This window comes from Maylandia zebra, linkage group LG3 (genome assembly GCF_041146795.1).
Source record: "Maylandia zebra isolate NMK-2024a linkage group LG3, Mzebra_GT3a, whole genome shotgun sequence".
Classification (NCBI taxonomy): domain Eukaryota; kingdom Metazoa; phylum Chordata; class Actinopteri; order Cichliformes; family Cichlidae; genus Maylandia; species Maylandia zebra.
The window spans coordinates 54,230,438-54,248,192 of record NC_135169.1 but is presented as its reverse complement, the minus strand read 5'-3'; the positions used below and the strand labels follow the sequence as shown (position 1 = coordinate 54,248,192).

The following is a 17,755-nucleotide window of genomic DNA, read 5'->3' as shown; positions in this document are numbered from 1 at the left end:
TTTAAGCAGTAGGATCAAAGCCATTCCTTTGATCCTGACCACCTCTCCAGCCACTCTGTGCTGGGGGAGGTTTTATTGTAGATACATCCTATCTGAAAGATCTGTTTCTTTTGATGTAAACTTCCTGGGTTTATGACCCTTTGGTCAGCAGGAGGTCTCACACACACACACACACACACACACACACACACACACACACACACACACAGTATACATTTACATACAGTGCCTTGTCTTTGTAACCAAAGGGGGGTTGCAAGGGGAGGTGCTTTGTAAACTATTGTTTGAAGTTTGTCAATAAAAGGCAGCGAGAGGAGGCCACCATTTTGGGGTTCTTTGTCGTGCTGGACACAGACGAGGCCTCCCTTGTGCAAGTAATGGATCGATCGACTGTCTTGTTTTCTTCATGATGAATAAGTCTCTAGAATTAGCGGGGTTTGTGGAAACACAGACCCAACAGTACTATTTACCAAAAAATGCAGCCAAGGCTCAGACGTTTTTCATATAATCATTTCAAACTATTTACAGAACAATCAGGTGTCAAACAATAGTTTGTGTCACTCTAACACATATGAGAACAGCAGAGGGATAAACCTGCAGGTCTGACAGCAGGTGTGTCACTCAGCGTTTACACTGCAATCTGCCTTTGTTGGCTTTAAGGCAGCAACTGTGACGATCACTAGTAGAACTGACACACAAAACAAAACAACAGCTACACACTAAATACACAAGACAACAAACTAACTTGAGACCAAACACGGTAAACGTCACAAATCTCTCACGTATCAAAACTCTCTCTCTCTTTCGCTCACTCGCTCTCTCTTGCCGGTCACTCCTAAAACTTCCCCCTTTTGCTAAACAACCAAATGTCATGTTTCCATATCATTTTTGATTGGTCGACATGGTACATTTTCCCACCTATAGGGCTTTGGAGCGTGATGTCACGGGAGATGGGCCATGCCCCCTTCCGCCATGACAGTAGGCCAGCCAAAGGATACCATTTCAGCTATGGATCGTACGTGTTGTGTTGTCGGTTGCAACGTTAGATCACACGATCGTGAAGGCAAGAAGCTGGATAACGGGCTCTCTTTTCATCGTTTTCCATCCTGGAGGCAACGTGAGGGATCCCATGTATCCGATATTACTAAACAAAGACGTCAGGCTTGGATTGCAGCGGTGAGACGAGGGGATATCGAGTTCTCTGCAATCCCCAGCTTTTTGTTGGTTTGCTCACGGCATTTTCTTTCCGGTGAGTTCTAAATTAATTCATATCACTCTTGAAAGGCTTTTAGTGTTATTTTCAACGTGCTGAGGTCATAGATAATGAGATAAAACATGCTAATGTGTGATGCTGCAGAACCACATCATGTCGACTGAGTAGCTTATGATTTGGCATTATTGCAGGCAAACCAGCATATGAAATGGATGTAACAAATCCAGACTGGGAACCAACACTGCACATGGGGCATGACGACATACCTGTATCAGACTCGGACCGGCACTCAAGGCGTACGCAACGGAAGCGAAAAAGAGCACCCATCGGAGGTAAACAACCCCCCCCCCCTCTAAAAACATACTAAATTGCTATCACTGTACACTAATCCGCACATAACTTCCAGATGAATCACACACCTGTCATTGGAATATTGGTGTACATTTACCTTATGTCTAATTTTATCTTACAGGCTTTCGTTATGCAGCTGCAGAGTCTGAAGGTGTGCCCCGTGCAGAAGTGATTGATGAAGATCTGACAGAAGACCAACAGCAAAATCACAATGTCATGGAGGCAGTGGACAGCAGTTGTGTTGGACAAGTGGAGGTTGAGGTACCAGCTGCAAATGTGGATATACTGAAGAAATGTAAACCTTTTAAAATGATGACAGATTACAAACTCTCAGCTGTGTCTGTAATCAAACCTCTGTAACTTTGCTTCACTTCAGCAGCATCAGCTCATGTTCACATGTTGATTCATGGTTTGCTTCAGTTTTTGATGGACTGCAGAATATTTTGAAGGTTATCTGCTATAAAAAGCCAGAACAGGAAAATCTGCTTCATGTGTTTCTGTTTGATCCTCAGTGACTTTGACACAAAGGCCTCTGCTGTGATGATCACACCTCTGATCAAGTCTCACAGTGTCAGCTTTGTTTTTATACATATGGATATGTGCTGATAAATGATCAGAGTTATAATATTTCCCACTGTCTGCTGTGTGCCGTGACCTTTGACCTGCTAAAGACAGTCAGCTGTGGATTATTCATTGTTGTGTCTGATACTTAGAACTGTGAGGAAGAACACTACACAGTTAATCAGGGTCCCCTCTCTCTGAATCAGGGAAGGTGGGCAGGCCGCGTGTGGGCCGCGGGCCATACGTTGAGTCTCACTGTTTGAAATGTGAACATTGTTCTGCTGCAGTCAATGGACTAAACCAGAGAAGAAGAAAACAGACTTTACCATGAAGATCCTCAGTGTGGATCAGTATAATATCAGCCTGATGTCTGCAGTTTAGTGTCAGCACAACTTTCACATCATATTCATCTCAGCACAACTAAAACATGCTGACTGACCTCAGAGTTTCAAGTCCACATCCTGGACTCTCCAGGAAACCACACAGATGCTTCACTCCTGAATCCTGCAGCTGGTTGTTCCAGCTCAGGTCCAGCTGTCTCAGATGGGAGGGGTTGGACTTCAGTGCTGCTGCCAGATAATCACAGCTGATCTCTGACAAACCACAGAGACTCAATCTGTATAAAGAATGAAAGATGTAAGTTTATTAGACAAAGTGTGAGCTTGAAATCATTCAGTGTTTCATCATCTGTTCAGAGCTGAAGAAGGTTCAGAATGTAGAAGTTTAGAAAATGGAAACTCCAAACAGCTGACAGAGTTCATACGCCTTTGTCAGGGTCAAATTCAAGCAAGACCATGTGAAAATTAAAACACATCATCCTAGGTGAACTTAAACACCTTTGTTCCCCTTTTGTTAAGACATAGAAAAGTACACCACACAAAAATACTGCAAAAGGAAACGGTCGCCTTATATACATAGTGTATAAACTCAAAATGCACATTTCACTTCAAATTAAGATTAAGGCTTTGAACAGATCACATAGTTCAGTTCAACATATAAGACTTTAAGAATGCACAAGCATCTACTTAAAATCTATTTAATTTATCATCCATGATATTATTTTGTACAATTCCAATGTATTTTGTTCATCTCCCTTAAATAAACAGGCAGTCTTAAAGTATGAAATATTCATATACAAACACATATAAATGTGTGTACTGTCTCAGTGGCTGATAGTACCCCACAGGCCTCAGTGTGAGCTTGAAGACATTTATAATGTTTAAGTAGTTTAATGTGCAGGTGCTGACGATAAACACATTTTGAATGAAAGCCGGGGAACTTTGGTAGCACAGAAACAAGTGGCTATTCTTTGTGACTATATGGATCACTCACAATACCATTATTTCACACAAAGGCACCAAATTAATACTCAAAAAAGCTGCAGCAATACACACAAATATAAACAGTACTTGGTGACTGTTAAGTCTAATTGTTGAATGTTGCCATTGTGTTTCTTAAATTTGTACAGTCTCAGTTCAAGCAGTAGGATCAAAGCCATTCCTTTGATCCTGGCCACCTCTCCAACCACTCTGTGCTGGGGGAGGTTTTATTGTAGATACATCCTATCTGGAAGATCTGTTTCTTTTGATGTAAACTTCCTGGGTTTACGACCCTTTGGTCAGCAGGAGGTCTGAGACACACACACACACACACACACACACACACACACACACACTCTTACAGAAGTTCACACATATACATAAAATGCTTTGTCTTAGAACAAAGGGGGCGTGGCTTTGTTCTGACGTGTTTTGTGTGAACTGTCTCCCAATAAAAGGTAGCAGGAGGAGGTCAGATCTGTGGTCATTTTCGTGGTGGACACAGACGAGGCCTCCCTTTCGCAAATAATTGATCGATCGACTGTCTTGTTTTCTTCATGATGAATAAGTCTCTAGAATTAGCGGGGCTTGTGGAAACACAGACCCAACAGTGACAACTTTGCTTTTAGCCTTTAACCCTTCTTGACTACTTTTGATGTGGCCTCTATATTTTACCTTTAAAAACAGTTTATCTTGCCAATCTGTTATTTTCTCATTTTGACCAACTGTATCAGCACAATTTATCTAAATTCAGACAAAATTTAAAATACAAGTAGAAAGTGATATTTTGACTGTAAAAACCACACACATGTTTAACGAATCATCTTCATAACTTGAAATGCAAATAGAGATTGTACATTTTTAAAAATACGCACACGTTTTGCAAACAACAAAGTTATATGGTACTATTTACCAAAAAATGCAGCCAAGGCTCAGACGTTTTTCATATAATCATTTCAAACTATTTACAGAACAATCAGGTGTCAAACAATAGTTTGTGTCACTCTAACACATATGAGAACAGCAGAGGGATAAACCTGCAGGTCTGACAGCAGGTGTGTCACTCAGCGTTTACACTGCAATCTGCCTTTGTTGGCTTTAAGGCAGCAACTGTGACGATCACTAGTAGAACTGACACACAAAACAAAACAACAGCTACACACTAAATACACAAGACAACAAACTAACTTGAGACCAAACACGGTAAACGTCACAAATCTCTCACGTATCAAAACTCTCTCTCTCTTTCGCTCACTCGCTCTCTCTTGCCGGTCACTCCTAAAACTTCCCCCTTTTGCTAAACAACCAAATGTCATGTTTCCATATCATTTTTGATTGGTCGACATGGTACATTTTCCCACCTATAGGGCTTTGGAGCGTGATGTCACGGGAGATGGGCCATGCCCCCTTCCACCATGACAGTAGGCCAGCCAAAGGATACCATTTCAGCTATGGATCGTACGTGTTGTGTTGTCGGTTGCAACGTTAGATCACACGATCGTGAAGGCAAGAAGCTGGATAACGGGCTCTCTTTTCATCGTTTTCCATCCTGGAGGCAACGTGAGGGATCCCATGTATCCGATATTACTAAACAAAGACGTCAGGCTTGGATTGCAGCGGTGAGACGAGCGGATATCGAGTTCTCTGCAATCCCCAGCTTTTTGTTGGTTTGCTCACGGCATTTTCTTTCCGGTGAGTTCTAAATTAATTCATATCACTCTTGAAAGGCTTTTAGTGTTATTTTCAACGTGCTGAGGTCATAGATAATGAGATAAAACATGCTAATGTGTGATGCTGCAGAACCACATCATGTCGACTGAGTAGCTTATGATTTGGCATTATTGCAGGCAAACCAGCATATGAAATGGATGTAACAAATCCAGACTGGGCACCAACACTGCACATGGGGCATGACGACATACCTGTATCAGACTCGGACCGGCACTCAAGGCGTACGCAACGGAAGCGAAAAAGAGCACCCATCGGAGGTAAACAACCCCCCCCTCTCTAAAAACATACTAAATTGCTATCACTGTACACTAATCCGCACATAACTTCCAGATGAATCACACACCTGTCATTGGAATATTGGTGTACATTTACCTTATGTCTAATTTTATCTTACAGGCTTTCGTTATGCAGCTGCAGAGTCTGAAGGTGTGCCCCGTGCAGAAGTGATTGATGAAGATCTGACATCACAATGTCATGGAGGCAGTGGACAGCAGTTGTGTTGGACAAGTGGAGGTTGAGGTAGCAGCTGCAAATGTGGATATACTGAAGAAATGTAAACCTTTTAAAATGATGACAGATTACAAACTCTCAGCTGTGTCTGTAATCAAACCTCTGTAACTTTGCTTCCCTTCAGCAGCATCAGCTCATGTTCACATGTTGATTCATGGTTTGCTTCAGTTTTTGATGGACTGCAGAATATTTTGAAGGTTATCTGCTATAAAAAGCCAGAACAGGAAAATCTGCTTCATGTGTTTCTGTTTGATCCTCAGTGACTTTGACACAAAGGCCTCTGCTGTGATGATCACACCTCTGATCAAGTCTCACAGTGTCAGCTTTGTTTTTATACATATGGATATGTGCTGATAAATGATCAGAGTTATAATATTTCCCACTGCCTGCTGTGTGCCGTGACCTTTGACCTGCTAAAGACAGTCAGCTGTGGATTATTCATTGTTGTGTCTGATACTTAGAACTGTGAGGAAGAACACTACACAGTTAATCAGGGTCCCCTCTCTCTGAATCAGGGAAGGTGGGCAGGCCGCGTGTGGGCCGCGGGCCATACGTTGAGTCTCACTGTTTGAAATGTGAACATTGTTCTGCTGCAGTCAATGGACTAAACCAGAGAAGAAGAAAACAGACTTTACCATGAAGATCCTCAGTGTGGATCAGTATAATATCAGCCTGATGTCTGCAGTTTAGTGTCAGCACAACTTTCACATCATATTCATCTCAGCACAACTAAAACATGCTGACTGACCCCAGAGTTTCAAGTCCACATCCTGGACTCTCCAGGAAACCACACAGATGCTTCACTCCTGAATCCTGCAGCTTGTTGTTCCTGCTCAGCTCCAGCTCTCTCAGATGGGAGGGGTTGGACTTCAGTGCTGCTGCCAGATAATCACAGCTGATCTCTGACAAACCACAGTCCCTCAATCTGTATAAAGAATGAAAGATGTAAGTTTATTAGACAAAGTGTGAGCTTGAAATCATTCAGTGTTTCATCATCTGTTCAGAGCTGAAGAAGGTTCAGAATGTAGAAGTTTAGAAAATGGAAACTCCAAACAGCTGAAGCCAACAGGAAGCAGCTTCAAACAAACACAACAAGAGAAAAAACTCTGAATATTTCACATTAAAGTCGTACATTTCTCATAAAAACAGGACAAAGACTTGAAAAAGTCGTGTTTTTCCTTCCAGGAACCACAAGGCTTCACTTTTAAAGGTGAAGTGTGAAAGAAATGGACATATTTGAAGTCCAACACCTTTTTCCAGTCACATTATTAAAGCAGACAAACTACAAGCTCATTTTCATTCCAACAAGTCATCTTCTGACCTGGACTAACAACACTGGTCTCTATGTGCAGCTGGCTGTGAGACCAGTGCTCAGGGAGCGTCTACAAAGTGCAACACTGAAAGAACATCACACACTCATTTGCTTCCATCATCCAACCTGAAGAGGAAACAGAGACGCCTCCCTTTCAAAGTAAAAGCTGCTCCTTTTAGACACAGTATCAAAGAAAGTCTACAGTATAACATAGAAAAGACAGAACAAAGTTTTGGTTGTTTTTAAATTGTGCAGAAATGAAACTACACTAAGCTCAATTATGTGACAGACATTTCATCCCATGTCAGTTTGGCCTCATCCTGGGCCGGATTATCCAGCACACACTCTGACCACAGGCCCAGGGGCCACGCACAGCTGGGCTCCATCCAAGAGACAGGAAACAAACCAACACAATAATAAAAAGCACCATGTGATCTTCTTACATCTTCAAGACAAACATAGTAAAAACATGAGCATATTTGTTTCCTGATAAAATGATGTGACAGGTAGAACAGAGTAAAGTGGTGGTGTTACAGCCTTTCTCCCCTCTGCTGCCGAGGCTGTTAGTCTCTCCCAAACTCAGCTACAGGACTTCCAAATGAATGAAAGCAGCAGAAGTGGCTTTACAAATGAAAGAGGAAGAGGAGAAGAAGAGGAGAGGGAGGCCACCCTGACCATCACTCCAGCTGAAAACATCACACTTCCATTAAAGTTGGTGAGGAAATGTTGAGCAGGATGAGCTGCTGGCTAATCTGGGGGCTGTAGCAGCAGCTCACAGTCACAGTGGGTTTCCACTCATGAAAAAGCTCTGGCTGCTTCATTTCTCATCTCATATCAGAGACTTTAATGCTTCACTGAAGCTGTACTGTGATGCTTCCATATCCCAGTGAGGCCTCCATAATGATTTCAGCTGTTCTGTACACACACTGTGTGCCCTGTATGGCTCAAAGTCTCTGCAGCCTGTTTTTATCTGCTATCATCAGATCTTCATCATCCTCATTCACATCCCTCACACACTCTACAGCCTCATCAGCACTGACTTCATCTTCACTGACTGATGGAGCACAACATGAACCTGTGGAGGCTGAAACACTGTCCTGTCAAACATCTCCCCGTCACCACTCCACTTCTGTCAGCCTTTAAATGAACCCTGCTCAAGTCTGTCACTTCTGTTTGGAGCCAAAAGGAAAAACTGTTGTTCAGTCGTTTGGAAAGACAACATTTCTGAAAGCACTCAAACTTCTTCACATTTGTCTTCAGACACATCCTGAACATTTAGGAACTAAAGAAAGTTTCAAACATCAAAGACCTGAAATATAGAAAAACAACAACAGCCGCAGTCAGTGAACTCACCTCAGAGTCTCCAGTCGACAGTTTGGACTCTCCAGTCCAGCACACAGAAGCTTCACACCTGGATCCTGGAGGCCATCATTTCCACTCATGTCCAGCTCTGTCAGATGGGAGGGGCTGGACTTCAGAGCTGAGGCCACAACTTCACAGTGAGACTCTGAGAGTCCACACAGAGTCAGTCTGTGATGATAGAAAATATAAAATGTGTTATTATAAAAGCAGAAAATCTGCATTATAAACAGAGACTGAATGTATATGAAGACAAAACAGAGTGAGGTCATAATCTGATGAATCTGCTCTTCACATCTGTGCTTCAGCTCCTCTTACTGTGTTTGACATGACACAACGATTGAGTCTCTCTCAGACCTGCAGACTTTTAATGAGAATCTTTGTTTGGCTTTAATCTGCAGATGAAGGAGGAAGATGGTGTCACATTTAGGCTTCCATAATGTCCACAGTCTGTCACTGAGATCTGATCCAGAGTCAGAGTGAAGACACACATTTGGACTGTTTCCTGTTTTGACTCCAGAACATTTTGAATGAGTTCAGCTCAGTGAAGAGTTCCAGCTGGAAAGATGATCTCTGTTTGCTACCTGCTGTCAGGTACGACTGTTCACGTCCACACGCAGGAAAAACCTGCTGACTGTTACCAAACGGAGCAGAAATCTCATCACTGGACAATAATGATGAATGAACTCAGAGCTGCTGATATCAGATCTGATTTCAGGGGAACTAAACACAGAAATGATTGGCTCATTTGAGCTTTCTGAGCCATTATCTGCTGCTGTGTCGCTAGTTGGCAGAAAATGATTTGTATTCCTGTTCAGGGCTTCAGTGTTTATGAGTCCAGATCCAGGTGACAGCAAGTCAAAATGATGTTACCTGTCTGTGTCCAGCAGCAGCCTGTATTCACTTTGAATATTGTTATAACCTGACATGGATCAGTTTGTCTTTGATTGGTTTGTAAATGTCACTGTTTCCATTGGACCTGAGTGACGTACAAAGACAGAGAGGGAGAGAAAGGAGAGAGAGGATGGAGACAGCAAAGAGAGAGCAAACACAAACAGGTGAGAGTGGACAGGTGACCAAGGTCAGCAACCAATCAGAGAGCTTCTGTTTGACCCACAGTCACTGATGATGACTGCACATAACCAAGCAGTGTGTTACTCTGATATCAAATATGGATCCTGCTCTTATAATAATGATCATCAGATGATATTATTGTGTTATTTTGTAGCTGAATACGATGTTTGTGTGATTATCAGTGAAAGAAGCAGTGAGGAGGATGGAGAGAGAGAGAGGACAGAGGGTGAAGTTAGAAACACTAAAAGGATTTTTCATGGATTTCATGGATGATTTGAGTGATTTCCAGCAGGACACTTAAACATGTCAGTGGACGTCCTAAAGAACATATTCACTGATATGAAACGTGTCATTGAACAGGATTAATATCAGTGGAAACATGGTGGAAACAGCTGTGACTGCATGGATGTGACACACTTCAAATCTGTTCTCCACTCTTGGATTTGGGATCCATGGAGCTGCTGCTGAGTCTGTACAATAAAGGAATGGTGTGGAAGGTTGCAGCGTACGGACACAAACACTTTGTGGTTACAATCTGATTTTATTTTCAAAATTAAACTACTGACCTACACTGATCAATGATGTTAATGATCACATCTGGACTCACCCAGCCTTTCTGCAGTTCCTCACAGCTGGAATCAGTCTCTGTCGTCCCCGCTCTGATGTGTTGTACTTCTGCAGGTCCAACTCATCCAGAACCTCCTCTGACATCTGCAGCATGAAGGCCAGAGCTGAGCACTGGATCTCAGAGAGTTCCTTCTCTGATCTGTTCTCTGACTTCAGGAACTCTTGGATCTCCTGAAATAATGAGAGGTCGTTCATCTCCATCAGACAGTGGAAGATGTTGATGCTTCTGTCAGGAGAGATTTCATAACTGTTCATCTTCTTCAGGTTGTTGATGACTCTCTGGATGGTTCCTGGACTGATCTCTGTCTGACCCAGCAGACCTACTAAGAGTCTCTGGTTGGACTCCAGACAGAGGCCATGAAGGAAGCGAACAAACAGGTCCAGGTGGCCATTTTTACTCTGGAGGGATTTATACATGGCTCTGCTCAGAAATACATCAAGTGATTGGAGATGTTTGTTATCAAAAACACTGGTGAAAGATTCTGATTTTAGAAACATCTTCAGCACCTTTGTCTTCCTGTTGGTGTGACAGTGGAACATGTAGACAGCAGCCAGAAACTCCTGAATGCTCAGATGAACAAAGCAGTAGACTGGTTTCTGGAAGATCACACACTCTCTTTTGAAGATCTCTGTACAAACTCCTGAGTACACCGAGGCCTCTGTCACATCCAGACCACACTGCTCCAGGTCTTCTTGGTAGAACATGATGTTTCCTTTCTCCAGATGTTCAAACGCCAGCCTCCCCAGCTTCAGAAGAACTTTCCTATCAGCCTTCGTCAGCTCCTGTGGACTCGTCTCATGTCCCTCATGGTACTTGTTCTTCTTCCTCTTTGTCTGAACCAGCAGGAAGTGTGAGTACATGTCAGTCAGGGTCTTGGGCAGCTCTCCTCTCTGCTCTGTAGTCAACATGTGCTCCAGAACTGTAGCAGTGATCCAGCAGAAGACTGGGATACTACACATGATGTGGAGGCTCCTGGATGTCTTCATGTGGGAGATGATTCTGCTGGACAGCTCTTCATCACTGAATCTCCTCCTGAAGTACTCCTCCTTCTGGGCGTCAGTGAAGCCTCGTACTTCTGTTAGCCTGTCAACACATGTAGGAGGGATCTGATTGGCCGCTGCGGGTCGGGAAGTTATCCAGACGAGAGCCGAGGGAAGCAGATTCCCCTGGATGAGGTTTGTCAGCAGCTGGCTGACTGATGACTTTTGTGTGACATCAGACAGCAGCTTCCTGTTGGTGAAATCCAATGAAAGTCTGCTTTCATCCAGGCCGTCAAAGATGAACAAAAGCTGAGAGACAGCCAGCTTCTCTGCTGTGACCTTCTGTAATGTTGGATGGAAAACATGGAGCAGCTCCAGAAGACTGTACTGCTCATCTCTGATCAGGTTCAGCTCCCTGAATGAAAGCAGAACCACCACACTGACATGTTGGTTCTCCGAGCCCTCTGCCCAGTCCAGAGTGAACTTCTGCACTGAGAAGGTTTTTCCAACACCAGCCACGCCGTTGGTCAGAACCACTCTGATGGGTCTCTGTTGGTCAGGTAAGGCTTTAAAGATGTCCTGGCACCTGATTGGAGCGTCATGGAGGGCGTCCATCTTGGAAGCTGTCTCCAGCTGCCTCACCTCATGTTGGGTATGAACCTCTTCACTCTGTCCCTCTGTGATGTAGAGCTCAGTGTAGATGGTGTTGAGGAGGGTTCTACTTCCTGTTTCATCACTTCCTTCAGTCACACGTTCACATCTCCTCCTCAGACTGATCTTATGTTCATCTAAAACCTCCTGCAGACCAACATCTGCTGAAAGAAAGAAAAACAATGAGACTAAAGAGAAAGAAAACTCTTCAATGTCTGAACAACACAAGAAGTGCAGTTTTCAGAAATGAGTCCATCAGCAGACAGATGTTCAGTCTTACTTTGTACACAGCTGCTCTGACTGGCTGTCTGCAGTCCAGCTCTGCTTCTGGATCTTTCTCCACACTGTGCAGAAGCTCTGATGGTGACACAGAAAAGTCACAGTGGAGATACTTCTGTCCACCTTTGATTAGACTCATTATAAAAAGGAAACAAAGTTTGAACACAGTCATGTTTCCAGTTCACTGACTTACATTTATTCCATGGACACTCACTCTAACCTGAAGCACAGCTACAACCCAACATTGTTGAGGCCTCATCTCCTCCTTTCCTGACTGTAGAGGTTAAATATGCAACAACCAACAAATAAAAGAATTTGGTTCATTTCAAAGAAATTCACACGGTGACCAAGTAAAGTAACCGTAGTAAAGGAGACAACATCCCGTTGATGGTGGGATTATTTGAAAGATTTGCTTTGGTCACGTCACCAAATGCAGTTGAACCACCCGTGGATCCATGTTTGACCATTCTACCACTCTGAGCTCTGCTTTTGAATCATTTTATTATTATCATCATTCATTTATTCATTCTTTGGAGGGGGGCTATTTCCTAATGCCGCCCTAATAAGCTGATGTTCAAGGGGAAATATAACAGAAACTCTTTCAGTGTTATTCATTAATAAATTAACAGATAAACTGTGAAGAAGAAAAAACTGAGATTTAAAGGAGAGAGTGAGAAACTTGATCATCCATCCTCATAATACATGTTTATCAGTATCTGCTGTGACCATACTGCAGTAATAACTACAAGTCTACATTTCTGTGACTGTTGATCAATCACAGCAGGAATCTGAGCTCATCTCTGCACACAGAGCAGCTTCAGCTCTGGGATAAACTGCTCGCTTCACGTCCTTCTCAGCTCACAGACACTCATCCTGATATTTTCCTTTAACATTTGATGGTATAATTCATCTGAGTTTACACTTTATCTGCATAAATACAGAAAAACAGACCCAAACACCAGAAACCATCAGTTTCACCATGTAGAATATATTGTTGTTTCCTTGCTTTTAATTCAGAGAAAAACTCTGATTTGGATTTTCTCTGTTCTCTTTGCCACAGCCCATCCCAGCAGCAGCTGAAGCAGCTGACTGTCACAACACTGAATAACACTTTAGGAGGAATTTCAGAGGTCAGTAAAGCTCCAGTTTCAACATCAGTTAATTAATCATAGTTCATCATAAATGTGAACCTGGCTGGCACACATGTTGATGTTAGCCATTTAAATATTAGCAGTTAGCTGAGGCCACAAGAAGAAGAGGCCCTAGAAGAACAATGGATGATAAGATTAGATTTTCAAGACTAGGCAGAGACGTGTTTTCCTTACCTAACCTAACCTACAGTTATGTTTCCTTATTTCTGCTGTTTGCATGTTCACAGCTGAAATAAAGCTGCCTCTTTGACTTCATCCTGTTGTGTTTGGGTCCAATCCTGCCTGCCACACAGCGCTACAGGACAAAGTCTAAGATTTTTATCTTTTCAATGAATCTTTGGTCATATTTATCCAGGAAAACACAAACATGTAAAGGAGTCATCACAGTTCTCTGACCTCGTTGGTTCAGCACTGAAGTCTGGAGGGTGACCTTTGGACCGGTCACTCCTTACAGACGGACAGCTGGATCCTGCAGACTGTGACCTCTGACCTCTGCAGACACAAACATGTTTTATTCAATGATCAATTCTCTGATGAAGTGATTGAAGCAGCTGTGGTCACACAGACTGCAGATAATGCAGCTGTTTCCTGTCAGTAACAGTCCTCTTAGATTAGAGTTCAGCTTTTTACAGGAAAACAAATGTCCCTGAATGCAACAGTGAGACACAGTCTGCCTGTGTGGCTGTGATAGCTGCCGTTAGGAGCGCTCGTGTGTTTGCAGTTAGACGAGGAGATGTTACCATCATGGACACGTTAACAAATCCTGCAGCATCACGTGGCACAAACACTTGGTGTTCCTGTTATCTGCAAGCAACAGGAAGTTCATTAATAAAGGCGGGATGGAGACGCGACTGTGATGGTTCTCCTTCATCCAGCTGTTACACACATCTGGGCTCACACGACGAGCCTTTGTCTAATACAGCAGCTGCTCTCTGAACACTTTTCTGAAGAGGAGCTGCACAAACCTTTGTTTGCTTTCTAGAGCAGCGTATCAAAGTCAAACTATCCACTGCTAGCAGCTGTTTCTATCATAGTTTAGGATCCAGATGTGTGAGGTCTAAATTTACACCTCTGATTAAAATACATAGTTAAAAACAGCCAATTGAGTCCAAATGTGTCTTAAACCAGATAAACTGACAGTTACAGCTGAGCCTGTGTATCCTTGGAGACACTGCTCTGCTACAGAGATGCATTTTAGAAACCAGGAAACATCAAAATCATTTAAATCAGAGAGTTCTTGTTACTAACAGCTCACCTCTCTGCAGCGGACACAGGCTGGACTTTAAAATCAATGAATCGATGATTGGACCAGTCACTCTTTAAGGACACAGAGCTGGATGGTTTCTGATTGACGCTAAAAGTAAGTGAACATGAAACATGTGTCACATCCAATGTGTCCAATACATTACATAAAAAGTATAAACAAACTATGTAAATAGTTTATTATTTAAATCGTTAAATAGTAAAAAGCTGATTAAAATTTCAAACATTTTAACACTGACATGAACTTACTTTTTGTCAGATGACTTTTTTTGCCCTAAATTATGAAAGAAATGCTTCACCCGTTTGCTCTTAGAGGACACAGAGCTGGGTGGAGGTCCAGGCTGGTTCCTGTGAATAATGATGGAGCAGTGATGTGAGTGCTGAGCTGTGACATGGAGAAGAGTCATGGACAGTTAGAGATGGTCATCTCACCTCTGAGCTTTGGTCTGGCTCTCATGTTCCCCACACAGAGTGCTTTTAGAGGGAGGGACTCCCTCCTCTCTGTCCTCACACTGATCCATGCTGCTCAGTTCACATCAGCTCACACACACTTTCTACCTTCACCTGCAGAGGAAACACAAATCATTCATGTGCACATCAACTGAGAGCTGCAGAGGTCGTGTCTGATGTGTTGGACTAACATCCATCTGAGACACAGCTTTCATCAGTTCACTACAAAAAGTGTCACAGAGCCCATTTCAGCCTCCAAATCCTCCATTACTGTAGTCCTACAAAGCAGCAGGTCAAACATGGCTGCAGAGAGCAGCTTTATGTCAGTAACCATGTCCAGGACCGAGCTGACTGCTTACAGAGTTCATACTCTAACTGCTAGCTGCTCTGCTAGCTAAGCTAACTCAGTAACAGTGACTCTGACAGCAGTTACTGTGGAACAGCGGCCGAGCTCAGGACACATTCAGTGTGTTTAGTCTGAGTCCTGGACTCTGATTCAATGGATTCAATCCAGCTCAGAGTTTCATGTGTTCATCAGAATAAAATACATGTACTAATATAACAGAAGTAATGCTCTGAATGCAGGACTGTAATGGAGGATAAACAAGGTTTTTACAGCCTGAAAGAAACATTCAGTTCATATATTTGTAGACAGTGAAGCAGTTTTTAATACTGCAGCTGTTTCCTTCACCTGTGTGTGTGTGAGCCACACTTTCATGTGCTGCTTTAGAAATATGTGGTCTGACTGCTCAGACTGAGTCTAGGAGGAAAGTTCACACGCTGGAGAAAGTTTTGTTCCTAACTTTGTCAGAGTTCGGCTCCAAAGACAAAGAAGACGGAGCTCACAGTCTGTAGATGGTCCTCAGTGTGTGTGTGAAGCCAAGAGAGCACACAGGAGTGTGTTTATGTCAGGAAATCAGTGTGTGAAGAGTCTGAGGGAGTGTGTGAATGAGACTCAACACTGAACAGTCCAAGAAAAGCGTCTGGACTTCTTTAAGTTTAACTTAAAGAAGTCCAGACGCTTTTCTTTTTGTCTCCATAATGTCTCCATAATGCTGCAATGTTATCTGCCCCAGAAACACTGTGCAGAAGCTCTGATGGTGACACAGAAAAGTCACAGTGGAGATACTTCTGTCCACCTTTGATTAGACTCATTATAAAAAGGAAACAAAGTTTGAACACAGTCATGTTTCCAGTTCACTGACTTACATTTATTCCATGGACACTCACTCTAACCTGAAGCACAGCTACAACCCAACATTGTTGAGGCCTCATCTCCTCCTTTCCTGACTGTAGAGGTTAAATATGCAACAACCGACAAATAAAAGAATTTGGTTCATTTCAAAGAAATTCACACGGTGACCAAGTAAAGTAACCGTAGTAAAGGAGACAACATCCCGTTGATGGTGGGATTATTTGAAAGATTTGCTTTGGTCACGTCACCAAATGCAGTTGAACCACCCGTGGATCCATGTTTGACCATTCTACCACTCTGAGCTCTGCTTTTGAATCATTTTATTATTATCATCATTCATTTATTCATTCTTTGGAGGGGGGCTATTTCCTAATGCCGCCCTAATAAGCTGATGTTCAAGGGGAAATATAACAGAAACTCTTTCAGTGTTATTCATTAATAAATTAACAGATAAACTGTGAAGAAGAAAAAACTGAGATTTAAAGGAGAGAGTGAGAAACTTGATCATCCATCCTCATAATACATGTTTATCAGTATCTGCTGTGACCATACTGCAGTAATAACTACAAGTCTACATTTCTGTGACTGTTGATCAATCACAGCAGGAATCTGAGCTCATCTCTGCACACAGAGCAGCTTCAGCTCTGGGATAAACTGCTCGCTTCACGTCCTTCTCAGCTCACAGACTCTCATCCTGATATTTTCCTTTAACATTTGATGGTATAATTCATCTGAGTTTACACTTTATCTGCATAAATACAGAAAAACAGACCCAAACACCAGAAACCATCAGTTTCACGTTCAACGGGAAGTGGCTCAAACGTCACAGTTTCATAACGTCACCCTGAACTCCACTCACGGAGTTTCTGTCGCCATTGTAGTTTTTAAAGTCCCGTGATAAAGGCGGGTCTTTCTGTGAATCCGCACGCTCATTGGCTAATAGCTCGAGATTGACACCTCGTTATCCAATGAGCGTGCGGGAACTTCCGACATAAAGTTGTTTCCTTTGAAAAACCAAAGTCTGATTATTTTTGCCTCCACTGACGGAGCCTGTTGTTCCCGCCACAGAGACACAGTAATGTCAGAGCGGTGTTAACACTCACCCTGCCTCAGCACAGCTCTCACTCTCCTCCTGCTCTCTCACACTAAACGGAGGCTCAGCTAAACTCACTTCCTCTCTACTTACAGGAAACCAGCGCTCAGAGGAGCCGACCGGCCTCACATTTCACCCACAGACACGAACAGCGTGGAATTATTTTATGTCATAAGAAGAAACATATTCATGTTAACACTCACCTGCCTCAGCTCCACCTTCCTCCTCCTGCTGCTCTGAACGGAGGCTCAATACTTTCACTTTCACTGCTGCTCCCTAAACACAGAGGATGCTGGGACTTGTAGTTGTTTCCTTCCGGTGCGGTCTTCCTCTTTGTTTGTTTGTGTTCAAGTTATTTCGATCATGTAAACATCAACAGAACACGTGAAGCCACACAGAGTTTGTATGTCGAGGTGGGTAGGAGGGTTTGAGGGTTTGGGGAGGGGTCAGAGGGAAGAGGTCTCTCAGTCTTGACAATCCACATTGATGGCATTGCATCTTTCAACGTGTTTGTGGGTCGATTTGGATGCTCCAGGTGTGAGAGCAGCCACTCAGCCTCTGCTGCAGATGTGTGTCACAAGTTCATCTAGTAGTGAGACGGTGGCGCAAGATGGCGAGTTGAGCAGTCGCACGAA

General features: G+C 43.0%; 2 protein-coding genes across 2 annotated transcripts in view; both read right to left on the bottom strand.

The window, feature by feature from the left end:
- LOC143416825 (ribonuclease inhibitor-like) overlaps window positions 1–17,755 on the bottom strand; it is a 240,357-nt gene that overhangs the window by 146,968 nt on the left and 75,634 nt on the right. The window lies entirely within an intron of this gene.
- On the bottom strand, window positions 2,546–17,378 carry LOC112432287 (protein NLRC3-like). The gene is made up of 10 exons (XM_076882265.1): window positions 17,324–17,378; window positions 14,815–14,946; window positions 14,632–14,730; window positions 14,375–14,473; window positions 13,516–13,611; window positions 11,970–12,046; window positions 10,038–11,853; window positions 8,351–8,527; window positions 6,434–6,610; window positions 2,546–2,741 (listed from the first exon to the last, which is right to left on the bottom strand). Exons 2-10 carry the CDS (start codon window positions 14,901–14,903, stop codon window positions 2,546–2,548), a joined length of 2,826 nt encoding a protein of 941 aa, XP_076738380.1. The 5' UTR covers window positions 14,904–14,946; window positions 17,324–17,378.

What these genes read in the sequence shown, in the direction of transcription:
- LOC112432287 (XM_076882265.1), bottom strand. Translation starts at nt 14,903, where the DNA reads ATGGATCAGTGTGAGGACAGAGAGGAGGGAGTCCCTCCCTCTAAAAGC. An exon ending in AGCCAGACCAAAGCTCAGAG is followed by an intron (nt 14,731 to 14,814) that starts GTGAGATGACCA and finishes CATTATTCACAG; the next exon opens with GAACCAGCCTGGACCTCCAC. An exon ending in TGTCGACTGGAGACTCTGAG is followed by an intron (nt 6,611 to 8,350) that starts GTGAGTTCACTG and finishes TTCTTTATACAG; the next exon opens with ATTGAGGGACTGTGGTTTGT.